Source organism: Malurus melanocephalus, unplaced genomic scaffold (assembly GCF_030028575.1).
Source record: "Malurus melanocephalus ecotype Western Australia unplaced genomic scaffold, MMel_1.1 scaffold_742, whole genome shotgun sequence".
Taxonomy (NCBI): Eukaryota; Metazoa; Chordata; class Aves; order Passeriformes; family Maluridae; genus Malurus; species Malurus melanocephalus.
In genome coordinates this window covers 154,233-176,851 of record NW_026623974.1, presented here as the reverse complement: position 1 = coordinate 176,851, position 22,619 = coordinate 154,233, and the positions used below count along the sequence as shown (strand labels likewise).

Genomic DNA, 22,619 nt, shown 5'->3' with positions numbered 1-22,619 from the left:
TAATTAACTTTCTTCTTTACYTCCATGCCTCAGTCATCTAGAGATTACACATTGCATCATCAGTAGCAAATCACTCCTGAGACTCTTTTCCTAGACAATATTGTTCCCAAGCTTTATATTTCATTCATATACTAGATTCTGCTTACCATATGAATGAACATGCCACTTTGGTAAAAAATAAGTGTCCAGTGTATCAGTGGGCAACATAGGGTAACTACACAATTTCAGTGAAATCATTCCAGATTCAGAGTTTGGACCAAAGGGAGTTTTGCCTTTACACCATGAAGTGTGGGCTTTTTTTGAAGTCTGACACACTTTTACCTGTCCATGGGGCTCTCAAATTGTCAGGAAAAACAGCAAGGTTGCTGGCTTCATGCCACACTTTCCATCCAATTTATGCCTTAAATGTTAAATTACCAAAGAACATGGAATTCATTAATTTCCAGCAGACAAGTTGGTAGCAGCTGCATTCAAAATCAGGCTGCCTCAAACTTTGAAAATGTATTCCTTCTACACATGGTGTCTGTTCACAATTTATCACTGCCTATTAGCTAGCAACAGCAGTAGGTTGGAGGTGGTTTAGTTTCTGCTTAAGAAACGATGCCACCAAATGTTAGCAACAGAAATCAGTGAGTTCACTCTTGTGCTGGAAATGTGTGGAATCMAACTCCTGTTGAGCGAGATAAGGGCTGCATTAGCTCGCAGCAGTTGTCTGCTGGTGTTTGCATTACAGAAGCAGCACGTTATGCTGGAAGGTAAATGCCTGACTCAGTTTATTTGCTGCCTTGTCAGGAAGAAGAACTTCTGAAAACTTAATAGGATCATTCATGTATCTAGCAAATTTAAGATGTCTAAAGTTATGAATATTAATACTGGGCAGATGGAAGCACTTGAGCACTTTAAGAATGGTAAAGATATTCAGAGMAACAAGCTTGTTTTGATCTTACTGAATAAAAACCCAGGTGTGGCTGTAAAATTTCCCTCTTGTCCCAGCACAGTGTCCTGGGCACTGGCTGCAGGCCCAAGAACTCGGATGGATGATGCCTGTGCCATGCAAACATGGGACCCTGCAGAGCCTGGCAGCCCCACACTGGCCTCTGTGTTTGGATGGCTCAGGGCTGCTGAGGAAAGGAAGAAAATGGTTTCTTTCTAAAAGCTGTCAGTGTGGGTCTGGTCCCAGGACTGTGTTTGTAGATATTTCTGTARCACAGCTGCTTGGCAAGTACTAAGCAGGCTTTGGCAGGTGTCAGACAGGAGTGAGTGCCTGGACCTGACAATACGTCAGGTGAGCTCTGGCCTAGGGGAATTTTGTCTAATTCAGCATTTTTTGTATTAATGCTTTTATAGATAAACACACAGGCTTTGTCAAGAAAACAGTTTAAACACATGTAAGTCTCTAAGAGCAAGCATGAATGAAAAGCAGCACACAAAGGTCAGTTTTTCTTTCCATTCCTAAATGATGGCTTTCATGATAGCTGTTAGATTACTGAGAGTCTGAAGTTCTCTGGATTCTGAACTATGCATAATTCAAAGATACAAACAGTCTTTCTTCAAAGTGGCAGTGTTTTACAGACTGGATACTGACACTTTCACTTCTCTTAGTGAAAAAGTTTCTTCTGACTCAGTATCTATAAAATCCCTTTTTTAAATCCTTTTCTGATACAGTGCTACTTCATTTTTAACAGCAGCATTTATAGTCAATACAGACACAGTAACTGTATTATTCCTGTAATAATGATRAAACTTACCTTGTTTGATAGGCTGCTGATTTGAGAAGGTGAGAGGAGTAACAAGGAATTTGGTTTCAGCTACCTGTACCCAGTGGTGCAGAATTTTTATTGTCCAGACACCAGGTCGCAGGGGCAAATTCAGAGGTGGTTTGTAGTGAGTAAACTCGGCACTGGATTCAATAAGAATATCGTATGTGGCTGCAATGACATTAATGGGATCCACCCAAATGACAGTCACGGTGACATTGGGGCCTTTCCCCCATTTCTGCATCCCAACAGGCTCATCCATCGGCCCGAGGAGTCCCCCGAAATTCCGGAAAAGCCTTTCCTTGGCGTCCCACTCGGTGCCAATCTGAAATTAAAGAACACAGTGCTGGGAGCATCATCTCTGTAAGCATCTGAGACCCTTATGGCAAATAAGGGCTCTCAAGAGACACAAATCATATTTCTCTAATCAACGAATTATACACACATACAAAAGCTGACAGCAACATGACCTAAGATCATCACGTGTACACAAATTGTGAGGCAACCTCAAATGCAAAATGCAAAACCTCAAATGCTTGCTTTTTTGGTCTGCTTTTGATTGATAAAATGGTTTTCTTTATCTCAAGAGTGACACAACAGCCTATAGYAGCTCTCTCTTCCCTCCACAGAAGCACTCAATATACATGGATATTGAGGATTTTCCCCATACAGAGCTGTCCTTGTCCCTAAGCTTCACCTCACAGGGGCATGGTCAGAACCCGCTTTCCTGAAAGTACAAGAAGTAATTGCAGCTCATTTGCCTCAGAGATTTTTCTTCTTGATTTTGTCTCATTTAATGAGAATAAGTGATTCCAATATAATGCCTAAATCCCCCCAAATCCCCGAAATACAACGATTACCTGACATCTGTTACCTGTACTGGAAACTGTCCAGTCTCCAATCCCTTCTAAACAAATCCCTGTGGCTGGCAGACAAATTACAGGACTGCAAGCAAAAAGCTACAAGGTCAGTAAAATAAAACCCTACCATCCTAAATCCATCTGTCATCACACAAATTCTCCTACCAGGACTATGACACTGCAGAACATGAGACAAAATGAGCCTTCCCCTGCTCCACAATCAACACAGCATTTCTGGTATTTCAGAGGTATTTCACCCAGCACACCAGCTAATCAAACCAGACAGCATAGCCCAGATATCAGACCCAAGCATCGACTGCCTCGAGGAGCTGTCAGTGCATGCTYTCCTGACAAGACTGACTGAATATGTATGGAAATAAGCTGAGAAAGAAAATTTCCTGACCAGACCTTATTATCTACTCTGCCAACCTTCACTGAGTGCGGCCATATCACACCTACYGGTGCTCAAGGGACCTGGAAATAATACAGTCACAACATGTGAAACAAATCCACACCCTCCTGGGCAAAGAAAAGTCTGTAAGAAAGCTCTTTCCACCACATTCAGTATTTCTACTGAAGGATTCATTGCAGAAAACTTGTTTCATCCTCAAAAATTAAATGCTCACTCCTGACAACCAACTATTTATCCTCTCTTTAGGTTCTCACTCCTGAGAACAGAAATCAGAAAGTTACAGTCCCCTTGCTCCAAGCTCCAGGTGCCACTGCTCCACACCAGACTGCACAAAAGATGTTGAGACATTTCACATGTACAGAGGTTTATTAGACTGCTCTGTAGAAGAGCTAAGGCTGCTTTTGGGGAAAAATTGTAACACCATTCTCTGGTTGTTAAGCTTTGTGCAGGSGTGGCATTGGGCTCCCTAAAGAAAAACAGAAGTTAGAGCCAAAGGGTAGGGGAAAGGGGGAGGGAAGGACAGTTCTGGTGTGGGTGGCAGTGGCTCCAGAGAGCTGTCACCCCATGGTCAGGGTGTGCAGCTGCATGGAACAGCAGCAAAGCACAGCCAGGAGGGCACAGAGCTGCAGAGAACACAAGGGTACCCCTGGATCCCCGAGTGCCCCAGGGCTCACACCCAGGCTGGCTCACACCCAGGCTGCACAGGCACCTCGGGGTGGGAAAGGCAGGGASCTGCACGCTCTGCTCATGGGATCTGCCCTTTATGTCTGGTTTCCAGCTGCAGACATACTTTCCCATGCAGCACAGCTTGCAATACCAGCTGCTTTTAGAAGCACAATATTTTATAGGGAATTTTACTTAAAGCACTGGTTAAAGGTTTATAACCCTTGAACTTTACACAGCTGAGTTCCCAGCAGCGAGATGTCCAATTTTACAGGGCAAGAGATACTACAGTCCTATAATAACTTCCACAGCCCTTTAAAACATTGTGAGTAGGCTTTCACTTTCAAATAGAATATGCCAAGTATGGGATAGAATCAAGCAGTAATGAATATCTGATAAATTATGAAGGGATGTGGCACAGAAACTGACAATTTCCACATCATTATTTTAATCACCTTTATTTTGGGTTTCAAGAGCAAGCACTGTGCACGGGGTATGTTTGAAAAGCTGGAAATGTCTCATTGGCACAAAACTTCTGTTTCTATCTCTGTTCGAACCCAAGATAAAATTTTCCCAAGATAAATTATACCCTGATTATGGGTTCGTGTCTCATTGCTCACCACAAACAGGACCATTAGGCTCACACAATGCACACTAATTGCCTGCCACCTAGTTTATTTTATTCTCCGTGATGAATCACAAGTCTTAACAAGACCAGAAATGAACTTAGCGTTCAAGTGATAGAGGGTGAGCCCAGACTTTTAGTTCTGCACAGCAAATCAATCCCCTGCCCTCCACAGAGAAGCTGCCTGAGCCCAGGCTGGCAGGACACACAGTGTGTGCATTGTGCACCAGCCAGTTGGAGGAGGTGTGCGAGTTCCATGCTTGGAAATCATCTCTCTTGGATTTCCTGTAAGTTTATTTTATTTGACTCAGCCTGCAGGAGCCGTGTGCCATCGAAACGCTGTCATTAATGTCATTAACTCCCCCCGGCCGTGGGACAGCCAGCTTGTGTTCCCAGGGTGTGTGGTGAAATCTGCTCCTCAGGAAGCAAAGTCTGAGAGAAGCAGAGGAGCAGAGGGCAGGAAATGGGGACTGGAGAGATCCCACCATCGCTGCTGCAATCTCCCTTGTGCATCAGGGTCACAAATACACTCGGGAGCACTGCAGTGCAGCACATTCGTGCTCTTCCTGCTGGCCCCAGTGGTGTGAGCTGGGAGAGGGGAGAAAGTTCCCAGCTAAAATAGCCCCATTCAGTTTGAAATTCCTGCCAGATCATGGGGTGAAAGTCATCAAAGAACAAACAGTTCTATGTCCCAATAAGCACAAATCTTAATTCCATTTTGTGTGAACACTGATGTTCCCATCTTAGCTTAACAGTAAAATAAAACCCTACATCCTAAATCCATCTGTCATCACACAAATTTTCCTACCAGACTATGACACTGCAGAATATGAGACAAAATGAGCCTTCCACTACTCCACAATCAACACARCGTTTCTGGTATTTCAGAGGTATTTCACCCAGCCCAAAAAGTTTGTTTTCCATTTGCTGGACCATGACAAAGCAATGGCATTTTCATAAGCAGCAGCAGATCAGAGCTTTCCAGCCATATTGAGGCTGAAGTTAATGCTTGATCTATAGCAGGGTAACTGAGAGAATAATTTGGCTCGGAGATCCCTGCAGGCCAAGGGAAGACTGAAAGTAAACTAAACAATTAAAAAAGGATTAAATCATTCACTTTGTACCTCCTGGTCTTTTAAAATATGAATCATCAATGAGAGGAGAGGACAATTAAAGAGGTCAGGTGAGAAAATATAATRAAAACAAGAAAGCAGCAACCAAAACTCTTTCTGTGAGCTTCAAATAGAAGAAAATGTTTCCTGGCCGTGCTCTGTGAGTCTGTGAGGAGCAGCTCAGCATTCCCATGCAGGGACCCTCCCTGCAGGGTGACAAATCCCCAGAGCAGTGGAAAGGTCACTGAGTGCCAGGGCAGGCTGGCCCTGGGCACTGCTCTTGCAGGGGGGGACAGGTGCCCTGTGGCCAGGGGGACCTGTCTAATGACCACAAACCACAGGTCAGTTCCTCCCTACATCTCCAATGACATATAAGATACAATTTTTCTAAACATTTTGATTCAAGTTCTACAATACCAAGATCAATATATATTTTCACCACACAGGTAGGAAAAAACTCTCCCCCTGCTGCCAGCCCAGTTGCTTTCTAAAAGAGGACTCGGAGCAGGCATCAGGATTAAAGTGAGATTAAAAGTACTAAATAAACAGCAGAAATACTCCTACAAATCACAAGAATTGGAGCTTGTATGAACATTTATCACTGCACGAAATGGCAGGCCTACCGTCCGACACCTTGATAAATGAAACACACTTTCCATCCATCTCTTTAATGGCACATTAGTGTCATGGATTTGCCATGCACACCAAAACACTGAATCCCACCTAGGCATTTCTTAATTGCCCAAGAAGATGGTAATTTATGGACTTAGCCATAATGACTGGAACACATTTGTTCAATCAATTTTATACCTTAATTGAAATTTGCGGCTTAACAAGAAAAATCATGAAATTAACTGCTCAGACAGTTGTATCTTTAAAACAGAACACAGATGTCAGGTCCTATTAGTGGTCAACTTTCCTGATATATTTTAGGGTAGACTTTTTACACTCTATAACAAACACTGGGACAAATTTCTAGAAAAAATAAGAGGATTTGTGGGAAATCTCAGCCACCGCTGTGATAATTGTCTCTTTTGTGTCACAACATCAATATTCTGCTCACATGTGGTACCAGTACCTGAGTATCACCAATTTTACGAGTTTCTTTCCAGCGTACTCTTGAGAGAAACATTTAAACATTTCCATCTGGAATTGCAGAAAAAATGGCATTTTCCCCAGGAGCCTTTCACAGCACTCACAACAATCACAGTTGCAAAACTTTTAAATTACTTCTAAATTACTGAGCCCCTTTGACAACAACAAAAGCCTTCCATTTGTTTGTAAAACAGAAGGGAGTGAGGATACTCAGATTAAAGTAAGAAATGAGGATTGACTTCTTCTGAACTGGCAACGGTATCTCCTTCTATGATAAGGATGTGCACCAGCTAGAAAGCCACTCTCAGCTCAAATTTACATGGAAATACCATTTCCAAAGGCTGCTGATTTAGTGTTGACTCTCGTGCTGTCAGAGGCTCGTGACACTGTGCATGGGTGGCTATGAACACTCACCTCTGAGAACTGCAACCTTCCGAAATCGCTCGGTGGACTCGCGATCTTGAAGACTTTCTTGGGCATCACCCACGTCTCCAAAGTTTCCAGTTTACTGACAGCCAGATTGGTTGCATGGTGCCTGATCAGGAAGCCTTGGAAACGGTCAGCAAGGAAGTAAAGGTGGATGGAAACTGGATGGCCCATGGGATAGTATCTGAAAAACAGCACACGCTCATCAGTCACCCAAGAGAGACATGAAATCTCCATTTACCTGGAGCTAATGGCTTAAGGAGCATTCATTTCAACTAGAAAATCCACCACTGTACATTAGGAAATATCAAATGTGTTCATATGACTCATTATCAAACATTCTTAGGCTGTTCCGATTGCCCTGAAATGTAAAAATACATTACTGAGAATACAGGCTCATTAATTCCATATGCACAGCTCTGAGCTCTTCAGGAGGTCCCTGTCCCTCACCACCTCTCCTGGTGCCACCCAGAGCRCACACAGATTGTTCAGCTACAGTTTGCTCAGATAAACTGCAGGATGAAGGATGCCCCAGRACTGTGCCTGTGCTCCAGAGCAGGTGCTGCCTTTCCTGCCCCAGCAGGGTCAGCAGGGAATTTTGTGACCAGGTACAGACCCCTGCACTCCCTCCATTCCCAAACCCCTTCCCCAAAAGCAGGGCACTGCAGCAAAGGACACCATGATCCTGTCCTCATTTTAGGTCTCCTTTATTTTAGGAAAAAAGCTTCACATTCCTTAAAGATTTCAGAWTGCTTTCGCCATGATATTTTTATTCATAATTTAAAAAAAAAAACTTGAAAAAAGGTCAAACAACTGGGCAAAAGCAGTGTTTGGGAGACCTGGAAGCCTTCAGTTCAGTTCAGATTTAAAGACATTATAGGCACAACTTCAAATAATTAAAATGCATGGTTGATTGTCTGAAACATCTGTAACGATGTTTGGGTACATATGGATGCATAAATAATTGAAAAYGTGCTATTTGTAGCTCAGAAATCAAATATTTTGCTACTTTACAGCACTGACATTAACAGCAAAACCAGTTAAACCAGCCAGCATCACACCTTCCCAGTAAGTCAGCTAAGTCTGACTCCTCACGCTCRTTACCACAATTAAAGGATGAGGACTGAGAAGAGCTGACCAAGAAGGACTTTCCATTGGAGGATGTCAGTAATGCCCAGAAGGAAGCTGAGCTGGAGAAATCAACATAWGAAGGCAGGGCACCAACAGGGRCTGAGCAAAAACACTGCAGAGCTAYGCAGCAACAATCTGACTTCTGTTCTGAGTACTAAGACCTCCTGTTTTAGACCTGTGCAGCAGCAAATATTTACAAAATCCTTGAAATAGTCTGAGTAAATCGCCTCTTGGCAGCAGAGACTAAAAATGCCTGGAGATGGAAGAAATGAATGAAATCTCCATCACACATGAATGCTGCTCCCACGGAAGGTGCTGGCACTCAATCTCCTTTGGTACCCGAGCAGTCTGYGGGGGCACGGCTTCCTGAGGCTGTGAGCTGGCCCTCGTTGGGAAAGTGTGCAAAGCACTGCCCCCACAAACATCCCCTGGGCTGCTGTGGGTGCCAGCATGGCACTGACTCCAAGGGGTACCTGAGGCTTTCCTGGCAGCTGGCAAAGGAGCTGGGGTGGCTGCTGCAGGATCAGCCAGYTTGGTGCTGCTCTCAGCCCCACAGCAAAGGGAACACTGTTCAGGAGCTCTGCCCAAATCCATCCTGGCATTACTGTGTTTACAGACGTGCAAAATCACCAGAGGGAAAGAGGACAGGTAGAGATGCAAACACCCAGAAGGATGGTGCAGTATCAAAAGAGAAGAGATSTGAATCATAAACCTGAGGATTATCMATCTTTCTCTGATCTAAACTGGATGCTGACTCACAGTGTCTTGAGGGASCTGAGGCAGGTATGAAAATGAAGCCTCCACTCCCTATCACTGTTTGCAATTCCTCCCTGCACGGTTTCACGAGGCTYCAGCCTGCTGTAAAGGAGCTGTGCTTTATCCCAGAGACAGCTGCAGTCACGGTGTCCCTATCTATAATCTGAGCAAGCTTGAAAAGCACCTTGAGTTCCCGTGCAATGGAAAGTTCCTCAGAAATGAAACTGATAATTGCTATAAATCAGCATCAGAACAGTGGCAAAGGAGTAAGAGAAAAAGTAATTGTGAAATTATTTCAGTACTGGTTATACACAGCCCCCATCCTCACTGCTGGCTTCCCTCTGCAGGACAAATGACCCAGGGCTTCCTTAGGTCTGCCTTTATTTCATATAAGGAAGGCATCCTACTAGCGATTATTTCAATCTAATTGTTATTGATCTTTTATTGCTTTGCACCGGTAACCTTCACTGACAAAACTCTAATAGGAATCTGGAGCACTTATTGCCCCATCTTTCTAAATGGGACATTGCTCAGCACTTCCATGACTAATTTAGGAAGGTCAAGGCACATTTGGTTCCCTCTCGAGAACACAAGAGGGGCARCGTCCATCCATCAAAGCACATGGAGCATCTTCAGTGTTTGCTGACTTAGGCTCTGTGTGTTTTCTATTAGGAGAAAAAATGCAGGCCCCAGAAAKACATTCTGGAGAAGGAATTAAGGGATGGTAAAGTAAGACTTTAAAAGATGAACCCACTCTGCTTTGAATCCAAACAACTTCAGTTGTGTTTGCAGGCAGCAAACATCTACCATGAGGGGAGCCTTTTCTGTGCAAGTCTAACTTCAGGAATTCTTCCTTCAAATCCCTTTTAGACTGAATTCTTCTCAGCCAGGCTTATAGGTAAAAAAGGAATCTAGAACATAGGGGGAATTTCCTTTTAAAGAATAAGGACCTCAATTTGAGATAAACATATATACAGATATATAAACACGTACATCTATTTTATGTATTTGACGCTAATAGATGTTACCAGTGCAGCCCTTTTGGCACAGAGAGCTGCACCAAGCGGGAAAACTGAGCCAAGCAAGCTCTCTGTACTCCACGTGCGCTCCCAGGGGAGCAAACAAGCAAGGACCATTAACCTGCCTGTGTTCAGATTTGTTCTGAAATCCTGTCCCCTGCCTTTGGTAAGCATAATAGAGGTGAACACGACCTCTGCTGCAATCACACRGAGGGTTTAGGAGCTGAGGCTATAATACACTTGCTGAAATTAATCACGGGAAACGCAGCAGTGGGGGTAGCACTGCCCAACTGGATCCTGTCAGTCTTCATCAGGCTGGAGAGGAGCTCCTTAAAAGTGCAGCAAACAGKTCACATAATGTCAACCCGGAATAACCAACGCTTTATTACGGACATAAACMCTCCTGGAAATAAGCGCTGTGCACTTGCAGCTGCCCGGCCCCGCGTGTGGCCGCAGCTCCGGCCAAGCGAAGGAGCCTCCCCCTGTGCCTGGCGGTGCCCGTGTCCCCTGGCCGTGTCCCCTGGCCGTGTCCCCTGCGGTGTCCCCTGCGGTGTCCCCTGCCCGTGTCCCCTGGCCCGTGTCCCCTGCCCATGTCCCCCCCCCGTGTCCCCTGCCCGCCCAGCGAGGGCAGCTCCCACTGACCGGCCCCGTGTCCCCTGCCCGTGTCCGCTGCCTGTGTCCCCTGCCCGTGTCCCCTGGCCCATGTCCCCTGCCTGTGTCCCCTGCCTGTGTCCCATGCCCATGTCCCCTGCCCGTGCCCGGCAGTGCCTGTGTCCCCTGCCCATGTCCCCTGCCCGTATCCCCTGCCCATGTCCCCTGCGGTGTCCCCTGCCCGTGTCCCTGCCCGTGTCCCCTGGCCCATGTCCCCTGCCTGTGTCCCATGCCCATGTCCCCTGCCTGTGCCCGGCAGTGCCTGTGTCCCCTGCCCGTGTCCCCGGCCCGTGTCCCTGCCTGTGTCCCCTGCCCGTGTCCCCTGCCCGTGTCCCCTGCCCATGTTCCCTGCCCGTATCCCCTGCCCATGTCCCCTGCGGTGTCCCCTGCCCGTGTCCCTGCCCGTGTCCCCTGCCCGCACTGACCGGCAGCTGTTGTCCCCAGCAGCGTGGAAGGAGCTCTCAGCCCTGCGCAGCCCCAGGCGGGAGAAGGAGTGGAACATGGTGAGGGCCACGTCGCTGAGGGCGCTGGCGCCGTCGGGCTCCTCGTACACGTTCTCCCAGTAGGAGCGCAGCCCCGGCGTGCCCGGCGGGTAATTCCCGTACAGGTAATAGTCCAGCTGCCCGATGATCTCCTGGTTCACCACCGCTTCGAACTTGCGGGCAAAGAACGTTGGCCTGGCAGTCTGCTGTAGGGATATGACAGGAGAAGACACTGAGCTCACGTTTTCAGGCATGACACTTTGTGTTAAGCAATGGGTTGGAGCTGAGGACATGAACTGGGTGTCTCCATGGGCAAAGATGATCCAAAAGGTCACCTTTGGGACCATTCATYGTTAGGAGCGATGCTAAGATTCAGCTGAAAGCTACATAACTACTGCATGAAAATGTCAATCCCTTCATACCAACAGCCACCACTGCTGTGTGGCTGAAGGCTCTCCAAGTGCAGGAGGGGTGGGGAACGCTCTCCAAACCCCCGTGTTAGCCTGGAGACAGTGCAGCACTGGCATGTCCTAGGCAGGGAGCCAGGGGTGCTGTGGCACAGGGGCTCAGAAGAGGCAGAGCAGCATTTTCAGTGTATGAATTGCTGCTAGGAGGTGGTGAGAGGTCTTTGGGAGAGATGCCATCTGTGGCTGAGGTTTCTCCACTTCCTAGTGGTTCTGCCCAGTTTTTTTGCTCTGCACTTGACACAATCTTGGGCATATTACTGCTTTATATGCTACTCAAGTACSATTAGCTTTGAAAAAGTCTTTGTTTTGCCTTGTTCATATTTGAACATGGGTTCTGAGGTGCCAAGGAGTTTGAGAGTACCCCAGATGGTTGGAAATTCTTTTGAGGATGCTCATTTTTGCTCTGAGATGGTGCATGCTGTGGGCTTTGTGATCTGAGCTCGCTTTGTGCCCCATGGGAACAGCATGCTCAGCCTTCTGGTGCTGTGTGCTCATGTGAGGGGCTCTCTCRGCAGCAAGTGTCAGAAGCTGCCTTTACATCTATTCTAATTTTGAACTTTCCCTTCCAGCTCATCTTACCTGCTTGTTTTCTAAAGTACTGTTGTGGGTTCACAGCCTGGAGCAGGTCAGGCTCTGCAGTCTGGCAAGAGTTTTTTAAGATTTGCCATTTATCTGTGCTGGAGACTTCCYTGGAATTGGTGTTTGGGGCAGCAGAGCCTCTCTTAGATAACATCTCATTTGCTCTTTTTGTGAGTGCCTGTGTCACTGACTCCAAGTGTGCCTGGTAGGCAGCACACTGCCATGAAGAAAAGGTCTCTGTTTCAGAGCAGTCATCATTCCTGTGCTGTAGGGGAACACATTCCCCATCCCACACAAAGCCTGAACAAACATGCTTTATGCAGGGAACCCCGAGGAGCTGGAGGGATGGAATTGCAAATCTGATGACCTTGAAACAAGTGACTGTTCATTCTTMATAGAAGATACACAGGCCGGATAGAGCCTCGAGACTGAGTGCACCCTGGAGCACAGGACTTGCTCTCATGTCTGCCTTGAGGAAACTTTCACAAAGGAACTGATTAAACTTTTTAAGACAGTCCTGCCAAACCTGGGTGATCAGAGCCTCATGACTAAGGCTCCCAAAACCATGAGATAAACTTTAATATAATCATGCTGATGAATATAACAACAAAAATGGATTTGCTTTGTGCTGAGTGATTCTCCAGCAGGCGAACTGCTCAACTTCTAACTTTTTTTAAAAGATGATAAACATTGCTTAACGCAGAAAGCCAGGAGTTTCATGAAATGATGAAAGCACCTGAGCTGGAACTTTGGAAAAAAAACTCTTTGCAATAAACTCACAAGAGTTGTCAAGTAATAGTAATACAGTGAGAGATGTGTCAAGCTTCCCTCCTTWCTAGCAGAGCAGATTACCAATGCCAAGGAGTCCAAAGAGCTGCTTTGTGACCTTAGCATGCAGCAGTGAGTCTCCAGAGCCAAAACACAGAAGAACTAACCTTTCATTGTCCTGCAATTAAGATCAGAGCTTCCTCACATCTCTTTCTCCACCAGCCTGATGGAGTCAGAGCTTCCCTTCCCTCTCCCTGCTGCAGCCATGCATTCAGCTGCCTCTCACACCCAGACAGGGGAAGGGCCTCTCTGCAGGTATGTCCAGGTACCTGGAACCGATGGAAGTCTGAAGGTTTGAAGTCGTTGGGAGAGCAGCCACACCAGTCAACGATGTGCTTGTACTGGCACTTGCAGCCCAGCTTGCGGTTCCAGTTGGTGATGCGCAGGTTGTTGTCCACCATGGAGTCACAGAACGGGCTGTTCTCCAGCACGGTGTGAAAGAAGGACTGCAACAAACACAGAGCACCATTAGGCTTAGCTCCTCAAACACCTTCTGCTCCTTCACCTTGGCCCCTCAGCCCAAACCTAATGCAGGTGACCTATTTTCATTGGAAATGCCAGAATTAACAAGCTCTATTGYTCTGCCACATGTGAAATACACTCCGTGTGTATATCCACAGAGCATGGAAAAATCACAGCACTCCACAGACCCAGCCAAACTGTACAAACACACAGCTGAGGTCCAGCTCCAATAACCTGGCACAGAATAATTGCACATTGCTGCTTGCAAGACCAGCTTTGGGCACTGGGAGTCCAAAGGACTCCAGCAAATGCACCAGTGCCAGCAATCATATTTTTATTTCAGCTGTATGAGCAATTCTAAGAAATTCCCATTATTTTTGTTCTGCAAGTTACTCCCTAGTCAGGGAGTAACAGATTTAGGACTATTTCTCTGAGCGATGTCCTAATGGCACATTTCAAGCTGTTTCCTAAAACAATTCTCAAAACTACATCATCACCCTGGTTACTATGATAAAAATACAGTCCCAGACAGCTCTTCTGTGGGTGTCTATCTCTAGCACTCTGAAATGCATTGCTAGTTGAGTGGCTTTGCTCTGAAATACACAGCTCACCCTAGGCACTAAAAGGGCATTCTGCCTCCTGCATTTACGTCTGAAATCATAAGTCTTTATTTGCTGACTCATGGCAGCATGGAATTCCTATTGGGCAATCCTAATTATATCACCATAATATCAGCTATTACATAAACCATGCGTAATGGGGACTGATACAGCAGGTTAACAGGTCAGTCAAGGCAAGGCCATTTTACAAAACCAGCTATGGATCTTGCAAAGAAAACCCTTTAGAAAAAAGCTATGGAATATCATCGAATTTAGTCCTGCAAGAAACCATTTTTGGAGCAGTGACTTCTCTTYAAAATCAGCAATAGTAAGATCTATAAATAACCAGCATAACATTAGCATGGCTGGCCCCCAAATAATCCCCCTACCCTTTTTAATGTTAAATGACAGCCCAGTGAATATGGATTTTATGCTTGAACTGTTTGGTTAAACCCATAAAGGCATCCATTCTCATTCAAGCGAGAGGGGAAAAAAAACCCTACCCAATTACCCATTACCCTGTGTCCTTTTATAGCAATACAGGAATTTCTCTAGATAATGGATGAAAAGGTTATCAGAGTAGAGAGAAAAGGTGATTTTTAACAGAAATGGGATTAAAAGAAGATTATGCAACGTGYGTGTGGAATAATGAACCCCAATCAAAAGATAACAATCGCTGTGCTCCACCACAAGCTAACGAGTTTAGATTTGAGAGATTGGTGTCATCATCCCTCAAAATGCTCAGGAGCMAAGGCAGTTATGGGTTTAAAGGCAGTCACCAGGCCTTCCTTGGGACAGCTGAGTGCTGCACCCTGTGGAGCAGAGCCTGGCAGGCCAGGGGAGCAGTGAACCTGCTGGGGCAGGTGCAGCACACGCTGCCAAGCCCTGTGCTCTCCCTGCAGACATTCCTGACACACGGCTGCACGCCAGGCAAAACCCACACTGCYCTGCACTCCCCTTCTGCATCACTTGTAGCCAGAGCGACTCCTGAGTGATCTAAATGATTTGTGACTGTGCCTTCTAGCTGAGTTTTGAACAGAACAATAAACCTTTGTTTGCAGGGTTTATATTTTTAAAGAAAAGCGCTGGATAATAGCAAGGAAAGCTACTTATGAAGACAATTCGCCATCTTTAATATCCTTCAAAAGCTTTGTGCAGGAACAATTTGCAAGCAAAGGGCAGCTGGATTTTTGGTTGTTCAGTAACAGATTARTAGGCTTAGGAAGTATAAAACAAAGCCACTCCTTGCAAAAAAGTCCCACAAACAAAGCAATAAACARCTGCAGAAGATGTTCTAACCCTAAAGGACTTACTCATCATAGAASTAAAATTTTCAWTACCCACTGACATGGGGTGAAAGCYCCTCTGATTTGGGTCARATCTTTGGGACAAGCACAAACATTGCAGTGCTGAACACAGAGAGGGATCCTCTGCACTCACGTACCTCGGCAGGAAGCAGCGTGTAGGAGTAAAACCTCTTCATCTTTGTTACCAGATCATCATTAGAAAAAGTGACATATTCCACAAACTTCCTGTTTAGGAGGAACCAGTCGGAGCCCCCATCGACTGTGATTCCCTCTGGGATCTTGCGGTCCCCCAGGCGCCACATGTGGGTGTCACACTCCAGGAACAGCCGATCCAGGCCTTGCTTTCTGATAAATCTGAGGGRATACAAGAGGAGACATTAAAAGTTAATTTGTATTTCGTTATCATCAGGAGCTTTATAAATAAAAAGCTGCTTTCTCAAACAAAAAAGGATCAAAAGGTCACTTGTTTATATTTCTGTTCTACTCATAAATAATGTAGAGAGGTTTAATGAATGATTAATCAGTTATATGTTCAGTTAYGGAGGCAAAGATCAACAGATTGCTTTTAAACATCATTTACACCTTCTGCTGTCCTAAGGCTGTGCAGGTGACAGAGCTGTAGGGCAGGAAAGTCCATAATGCTCATTAACTCTGAACAAACCACTGCAGAAGAACTGCACCATGAAYAGGAACTAAACACACTCTGTGACAYRCTTCTGTCTCTAAATAAATTCACAGCTTTTCAAAAACAGGAAAATACACAAAGGTAAAATGACCAATCTTCTCCTATGCTATTATTTCATTAATTTTTCYGCTGGGATATAGCCAATTAGGACAGAACACCATTGTATTGGTCTTCGCTGTAGAATGAGCAAGTTTGCTCCATTTTCAAGTCTATGGGGAGCAATGTTTTGTTATTGCTGAACCATAAATAAGAGGAGCAACTGCAGAATTGCAAAGTTATGGAAATGAATTATTTGARGCAAATATAAGAAGAGAAGAAAAGCTGGGACATCAATCTGTGTTTGAAAGCACTTTGGCCTGGATGCCCACCCATGTTTTGAGACTGTCTGATCCAGGTTTCTGTYTGTTACTCCATTTAGGAATAATTTTGCTAAGGAAAAGCAGGACAGCCGTGAATGAGCACTGAGGGGGGCTGAGCACTGTCCAGCCCCGTTGGATGTGAGCAACTGAAGGAAAGGGAAAAGAAATAAAAGTTAAGGAGCAACACCAAAGCCTTCTGGAGTCCTGCATCTGGAAAYATGAGCATTAACCCTGTAGGCCAACTCCCTGGTTCAAGTTCTGTTCCATACCAATCAGAGAACTGAGATGCAATTATGAAATGGTGCATATTAATTTTCAAAAGGACCGTAAATGACTTCAGGGTCTATGTCCTACTGATAGCTATGTCTCTTTTCACAGTATGAGAAGAGCTCCTCTGTTAACACAACAGTGCAGAAATATGTAAATGAGAGTCGAGAAATTTTTCTTTCCATGAACAAGTTTCTAATTTCATGTTCCATTATGAAGGATAATAGAAAAGTCTTGCAATTTTAATGTAGTGCTCTGGAATGTAATCTTCAAATTCARTATTTATGCAGTTATCTCCAAATCAAATATTAATGTGCCTGAAAGTTTGGTCATTTATTTATTTCTCTCAAAACTAAATGCTCATTAGAGTTAATTATTTTAAGAAAATAACAGAACTTTATTGACTATATTTAAATAGGAACATAAAGTTCTTTTCCATGAAGTAATTTCTTTCAATTGCTATCTCCACCAATTTATCACCCTTTACTCTCATTTTCAAATAGAAGATTCTTTGACTGCAATAGAAACCCTCAAACAAAAAAAAAAAAAAAAACCACCTGGCCATTTCAAAACCTGCACTGTGTACTGACTCCCCCAGCCTGATACAGCTCCAGCTCCCTGGTACTGTAACAGCTCCAGCCTCATTGTCTGAATTGGCAGCACAACAGCGTGACCACACTCAAGATGAGAAGGTCCCAGCAAACCTTGACCCACAGCTTCATGTTTTCCAAAATATTTGACAGGCTCCTTTTTCCTGTATGTGCACAGTTCTAAGGTTTTTTCAAGCTAATGGCTTGGAAAAGCTAATCTTAGGATATGGAGTGAAATAAGTCAATTCCTGGGAGTACAGCTGTTCTCACAGCAAATCTCAGCCCCCAAATCTTATACAATGGGGTTATTAGAAGAAAGTAAATGTACTTTCCAATCACCCWCCAGCAAGGCTGCACAGCCCAGCTGAAGGGCTGCAATGCCTTTGGAGCTCTCCAAAGAAATGAYCCTTTTGCTTGTGCCTCTCAAAACCTTTCTAGAAACACCACACCAGGTTTCAGATGTGTAACCATTGAACAGAGAGCAGGAGTTTTTCAGCAGGCTCACCCTCACTACACCTCCATGGAATAAGGCATTAGCCAAGCAAATAATSTGTGATTGCAAAGCAATGGTTTATACAAGGGGCAGTGAAGGACAGCTCTGCACCAGCAATGCTCACTGTTCATTTATGTTCCTTGGGAGCCAAGGGGACCGAGTGCATTTCAGATCTGCTGGAAGCTAAACAGGAGGGGCTGCTGGCACAGGGAGCTGAACTGCAACCAAAAYGCAGGAAAAGGTGGATGAGGCTCCCTTTTTTCCCTGCAGGCTCTCTTCTAGGATRAGTGATGCTCCAGCTACTCCAGCAATAGTGGTTTTGGCATTCAGGCAGGCAAGGACTTGCTCTAAGCATTCTGAATGCCCTGAGGGCAAGTGAAAGGGGCTATTTGTATGTCACACAGGCCTTTTAAATAAATTAAAAACTCCCAAACACTACGAACAATTCACAAAGATTCTTGACTAGCCATTGAAAAATGCTTGCAGCCACCTCTGAAAAGAAAGATAGGAAGATAGAGGGCAAAAGCATGACCCTGCTGATTTGTTTCTAGTCTAATGCTGTATTTCATTAGCTTCTGGTTATATTCAAAACAGTACATTTTATAAAGCCAGGCAAAGCTTCAGAAAAAGCAACGAAATGCAAAAAAAAGGTGTTTTTTTCCCTTGGCTTTCTCTCTTGGGTCTGAGAACTGCTTACAGATAACTCCCAAATTAAAAGTAGGGACAAAAAAAAAAAGGCTTAGTAGTAGCATTTCCTTAATCTTAGCCAATGTGGAAAAATTCAGGTTCTTCCTGTCACCCTGAATGTCAGGTAAGAGTGRAACACCTCTGCAACTGCAAATGCACTGGCAGGACAAGGACATCCAACTGAACCAAGGCATGGCTGGCCAAATACAACAGAGATTATCACCAGCTCAAGACAACTGACCTTTCTCCTAATCTAAAACAAACAGGAGGGAAGTAACAGTGATAGGAAAAGAGAAAATAAAATTAAAATAAGACTAGCGTTAAGAAAAGCATGCCATTTTGCCTTATTTCATAGAACACTCAATCTAAGACATTGTATGCCTCCCCTTACCAATTTTAATTCTTCCTAAAGAGCCTCCAGTTTTGAGGGCCTGGGTTTACACTCAAAAGCAAGCAGGAAGCAAAGGATATGATGAAGATGTGTGGGCACCTGAGCTCAGCAATCAGACACTGTGAAAGGTGTCCTGGCTGTGCGTGGATGCAGCCTCAGGGTTTACACAGMTCCAGAGAGTTATTTTTATACTTTGCTAAAAAAACCCTACTGCCTGCAGCACGTGGTCTGTCACACTGAGTATAGATGTCAGTCCAGGAAGCTCATGATTGCAAYCCAGCTCAGGGAACTCCTCTTACTTTGTAGTTTATTTAAATATTTATAAATGCATTTCAGACAAGATTCTAGGACTGTATAACACATAAAGTATTTGTAACTCGTGTGGCACATACTCCTACAACATGAGTATGAACACACAGCTCAGCTCTTATGACATGTTTTAACTGCTAATAAATRTTGCTGCACAGTTACTTAACATCAGCAAAAACATCACAATCAAATATCATCCTTTTGGATGGTTTTCTCCAAGGGACAGTGCATACCATGGCAATTTGGAGAGACCCCTACTCTTGAATGCTCCACTTACACAGTATTTAAGTCAGAGAGTTTACTGTTTTCTGAAGTTTATGAATGAGTAAAATTTCCTAAATTATCAGATTGCTAAATAGCACTTACCAGTAACTTTGTCACTAAAAAGTTTTTGTCTGGAAGGAACAAACTTTTTAGGGTGAAAAGGTTTCTTCCTAAATGTTCACTTTTTCTGGCCTTTTGCCTAGAAAGCCTCCCATTCACATTTCTCTGTTAACCAGGTTCACTTACCCAGGCCCTTATCAACATTACTCAGGATTTAAGAATAAGAGCTATGAATAGAAGTTACAAAACACCAGCAAAACAATTCAACACAAGCCAAAAATCAACGTCAAAGCAAGGATCTGTAGAGCTTGGAACCCCACTAACTCCACGTCCATATTTCCCTTAGTGMAGGTGCACATTGCTTTGACTTCATCTGTTCCTTTCTAATTGTCTTTAGGCGAAAATTTGAGGAAGAAAGTCCATTTCAGTGTGAAAAGTCAAGTAAATATTTTTACAGATGAGAAATGTTATAAYGAGTCACTTGCCAGCAGTGTTTGCACAGCCACCCTGGACACACTCAGCAGAGTCAATCAGCTGGGAAGATAAAACCATAATTTGCAGTTTAAGTGACCAGCTAGAGAACACAGAACAATATTTTGACAATCTTGTCAAGTACTTAGTGAGCAATCTCTAGGCTACCATACATCTCCATAAACCAGGCACTGAAGAATTCTTTAGAACAAGAAGGTTTATGAAGCCCAAACCTGCACAGAGCAGGATCGTTCCCTGCCTGCTCACACCAGAAATCCTGGCATTCACTGAGTGTGCTGAGTCCAGCTGATTTCACTCTGTTTCCACGAGTAACTCCAAGGGTTAAATAATATTTACAACATCCGAAATAACAAACATTTGGCTCTTTAAACACAGTATCTATATGGTAGCAGGCAATCATCTCTTTTTCTAAGGACAGGGTCTCACAGAGTGTTTCCCTAGACCCCTYCCTGTCATGCTGAAAGCCTCCAGGGCTGATCCCCCACTCCCAAAACGGAGTTGAAGCTTGAAAAGARGAACAGTGTCAAACAGAAATAGCACCTACTTAGTCTGTCAAGATGAGGAAGATTTCTACCCAGTATGACAGGCATCATGTGGAAAGCACAGAACACACAATTCCTGCTGTTTCAAAAGGCCTTGAAAATAACTCTCAGTACAGACAGGAATGATGGAAGAGAAGGAGAAAAGATAATTGTAACTTGCTTTTCAAAGTGCTYAAACTGAGGCATCCTAAATGCAAATTTTATGAGGTCAAAAATATTATGAGAGCAGAATTCTTATCTTTTGCTAATTCCCTTACTCAGAAGGAAATATTTAAACACCTTACTAGCTCAACAATCCCCCAAAGCTTTAATGCCAACGCAGAAACAAACATAACAATATCAGAAATAATTTCTCTCTTCACTGAATTTGCTCTAGTGAGATTGGGCTTGTTTCCTGATTGGGCTTATTTCCTGATTGGGCTTATTTCCTGATGGGGTTTATTTCAGGAGCAAAAGCCACAAATAAACACACAAATGGAAATGGTTTTAGCAGCTTTGCCCACTGTTCTAAACACTCAGGAGTTACAAAGAAATACAGGGAAATCTTACTTTTAAGATGTGATTAGTGTTTGTCACCCACATCCCACAACAGAGGAGGGCACCAGAGCTCATGGGGCAGCTGAGCAGGGTGGGTGTGTAGGGGAAGGATGGCCAAATTCTGCACTGGGACATCACAGATGCCCCTTAGGAGGTCAGGGATTGGCTTCAGAGCAGAAAATTCAGGTGACACAGCCACYAGAAGAGCTGAGATATTCAGTCTGTGATATTTGTTCCTGCAGTTTCCATGGGTCTGGAGGAGCTGAACTGCAGTTCATGGAACAGGTGGCTCTGCTGGAAGGAGTTTTTGACAGTCCATGTTACCACAGCTGTTTAGTCCTATCACATCTTCTATTTAGAAGAAATTTCTCACTATTCTTTTTTTCTCTACCTTTTCCTATGCATTAACTTCAAGTGGTTTTGAAAAACTTTACTTTCCACCTTCTCATATTCAAAACAGAAGTCTCCTTTTTTCAGAAAATGTCTTTAAAAGCCTAAMTGTTTCTCAATATTTTAATATTGCAAGGCAGGGAGCAAAATGAAAAAAAAAATCTGAAATTCTTTTAGTTGCAGGAAACTTGCAGAGTCTATTTTTTGCAGTAATGACTCTACTAGGAATTGCCTTRTTTTGTCAACAGTTCCATGCATTTCCTTGTGAGCATAAAGCTCGAGAGGGACTGTCAAAGACTCTCCTGTGGGTTTCTTTCTACCACTCTTCACTTACATGGTATTTTTTAAGCAATACAGAAACAGCTTTTAGAAGGTCAAAAATGAAATGGCTTCCTCTCACCATCAGGGAGGCCACAACTCAAGTGATTCTGTTTCTTTTTTATATTAAATAAGCAAAACTTCAAATGATAGTATGCAGAGATGTAGCATGAACTCACCAGAGTCGGAATCAATGACATGAAACCTGACATTTTGCCATCTGTTTGTCTCCAATAAATGTCTTCTCTAGAAGGTTTCTTGTCTCCTCACCTCCTTTCAAGGGACTGAAGACAAGTGAGAGTCCCTTCTATACAGGTTTTTGAGCTACCAAATCAGGACACTGACCTGTGAGTACACCAGGCCCAGCAATATCTGAAGTTCCCCTTCATTATAATTTTATAAAATGCCTCAGGACCTCAGATGACAGGGCACAAAATCACTGTGTATACAACTGCAAATGAAGTGTGCTGCTCCATGTTCTTYGACAGCAATGAGATTCCTGATTATTTTACCAATTTTCCCCTCCTTCCTAATTCTGTCCCTGCCCCATAAAGTGTGGGTACATCAAACCTTCACACTTAATGCACCTTCCTGATCCAATGGATCATCTTGCTTTAATATTCTAAGAACAAAACCATCCTGCTTAGTCCCTTGTCAACACATATGGCTGTGTTTGTTTCTCTTTGCACTGACAGCTTAGAGCACTGTTTTCCAAAACCGAGCAGAAATAAAAGCCCTACAAGGAGGCAAATTGTCAAGCTGAAGCAGTAAAGACTTTATGGCTCCCCTAATGCTTAGCATAAAGCACTAAGAACATTCGAAATTTAGCTGTAATGTCTAAATTTTTAAAGTGCAGTCTCTTTGCAGAGAAGATGCATGTTGCTATTTCAGTCACTACACTTCTCATGCAACTGTTGGGCTGAACGACTTCCAAGCAGAAAATAGATCTTAGTCCATGTGCTCCRGAATACTCAAGTGTTCTAAAAAATTTAGCAAAATAGGTA

General features: G+C 44.1%; 1 protein-coding gene across 2 annotated transcripts in view; it reads right to left on the bottom strand.

Annotated features, from left to right (window-relative positions):
- Window positions 1–22,619, bottom strand: part of XYLT1 (xylosyltransferase 1) — a 162,745-nt gene that overhangs the window by 10,859 nt on the left and 129,267 nt on the right. Inside the window, exons 6-10 of one of the 2 annotated variants that reach the window (XM_057384736.1) lie at window positions 15,369–15,585; window positions 13,133–13,309; window positions 10,933–11,195; window positions 6,939–7,134; window positions 1,749–2,082 (exon numbers count right to left, since the gene is read on the bottom strand). In XM_057384736.1, the coding sequence (XP_057240719.1) occupies window positions 1,749–2,082; window positions 6,939–7,134; window positions 10,933–11,195; window positions 13,133–13,309; window positions 15,369–15,585 (1,187 nt within the window). The remainder of the gene's footprint in view (window positions 1–1,748; window positions 2,083–6,938; window positions 7,135–10,932; window positions 11,196–13,132; window positions 13,310–15,368; window positions 15,586–22,619) is intronic. The other variant, XM_057384737.1, reaches the window with a different exon arrangement.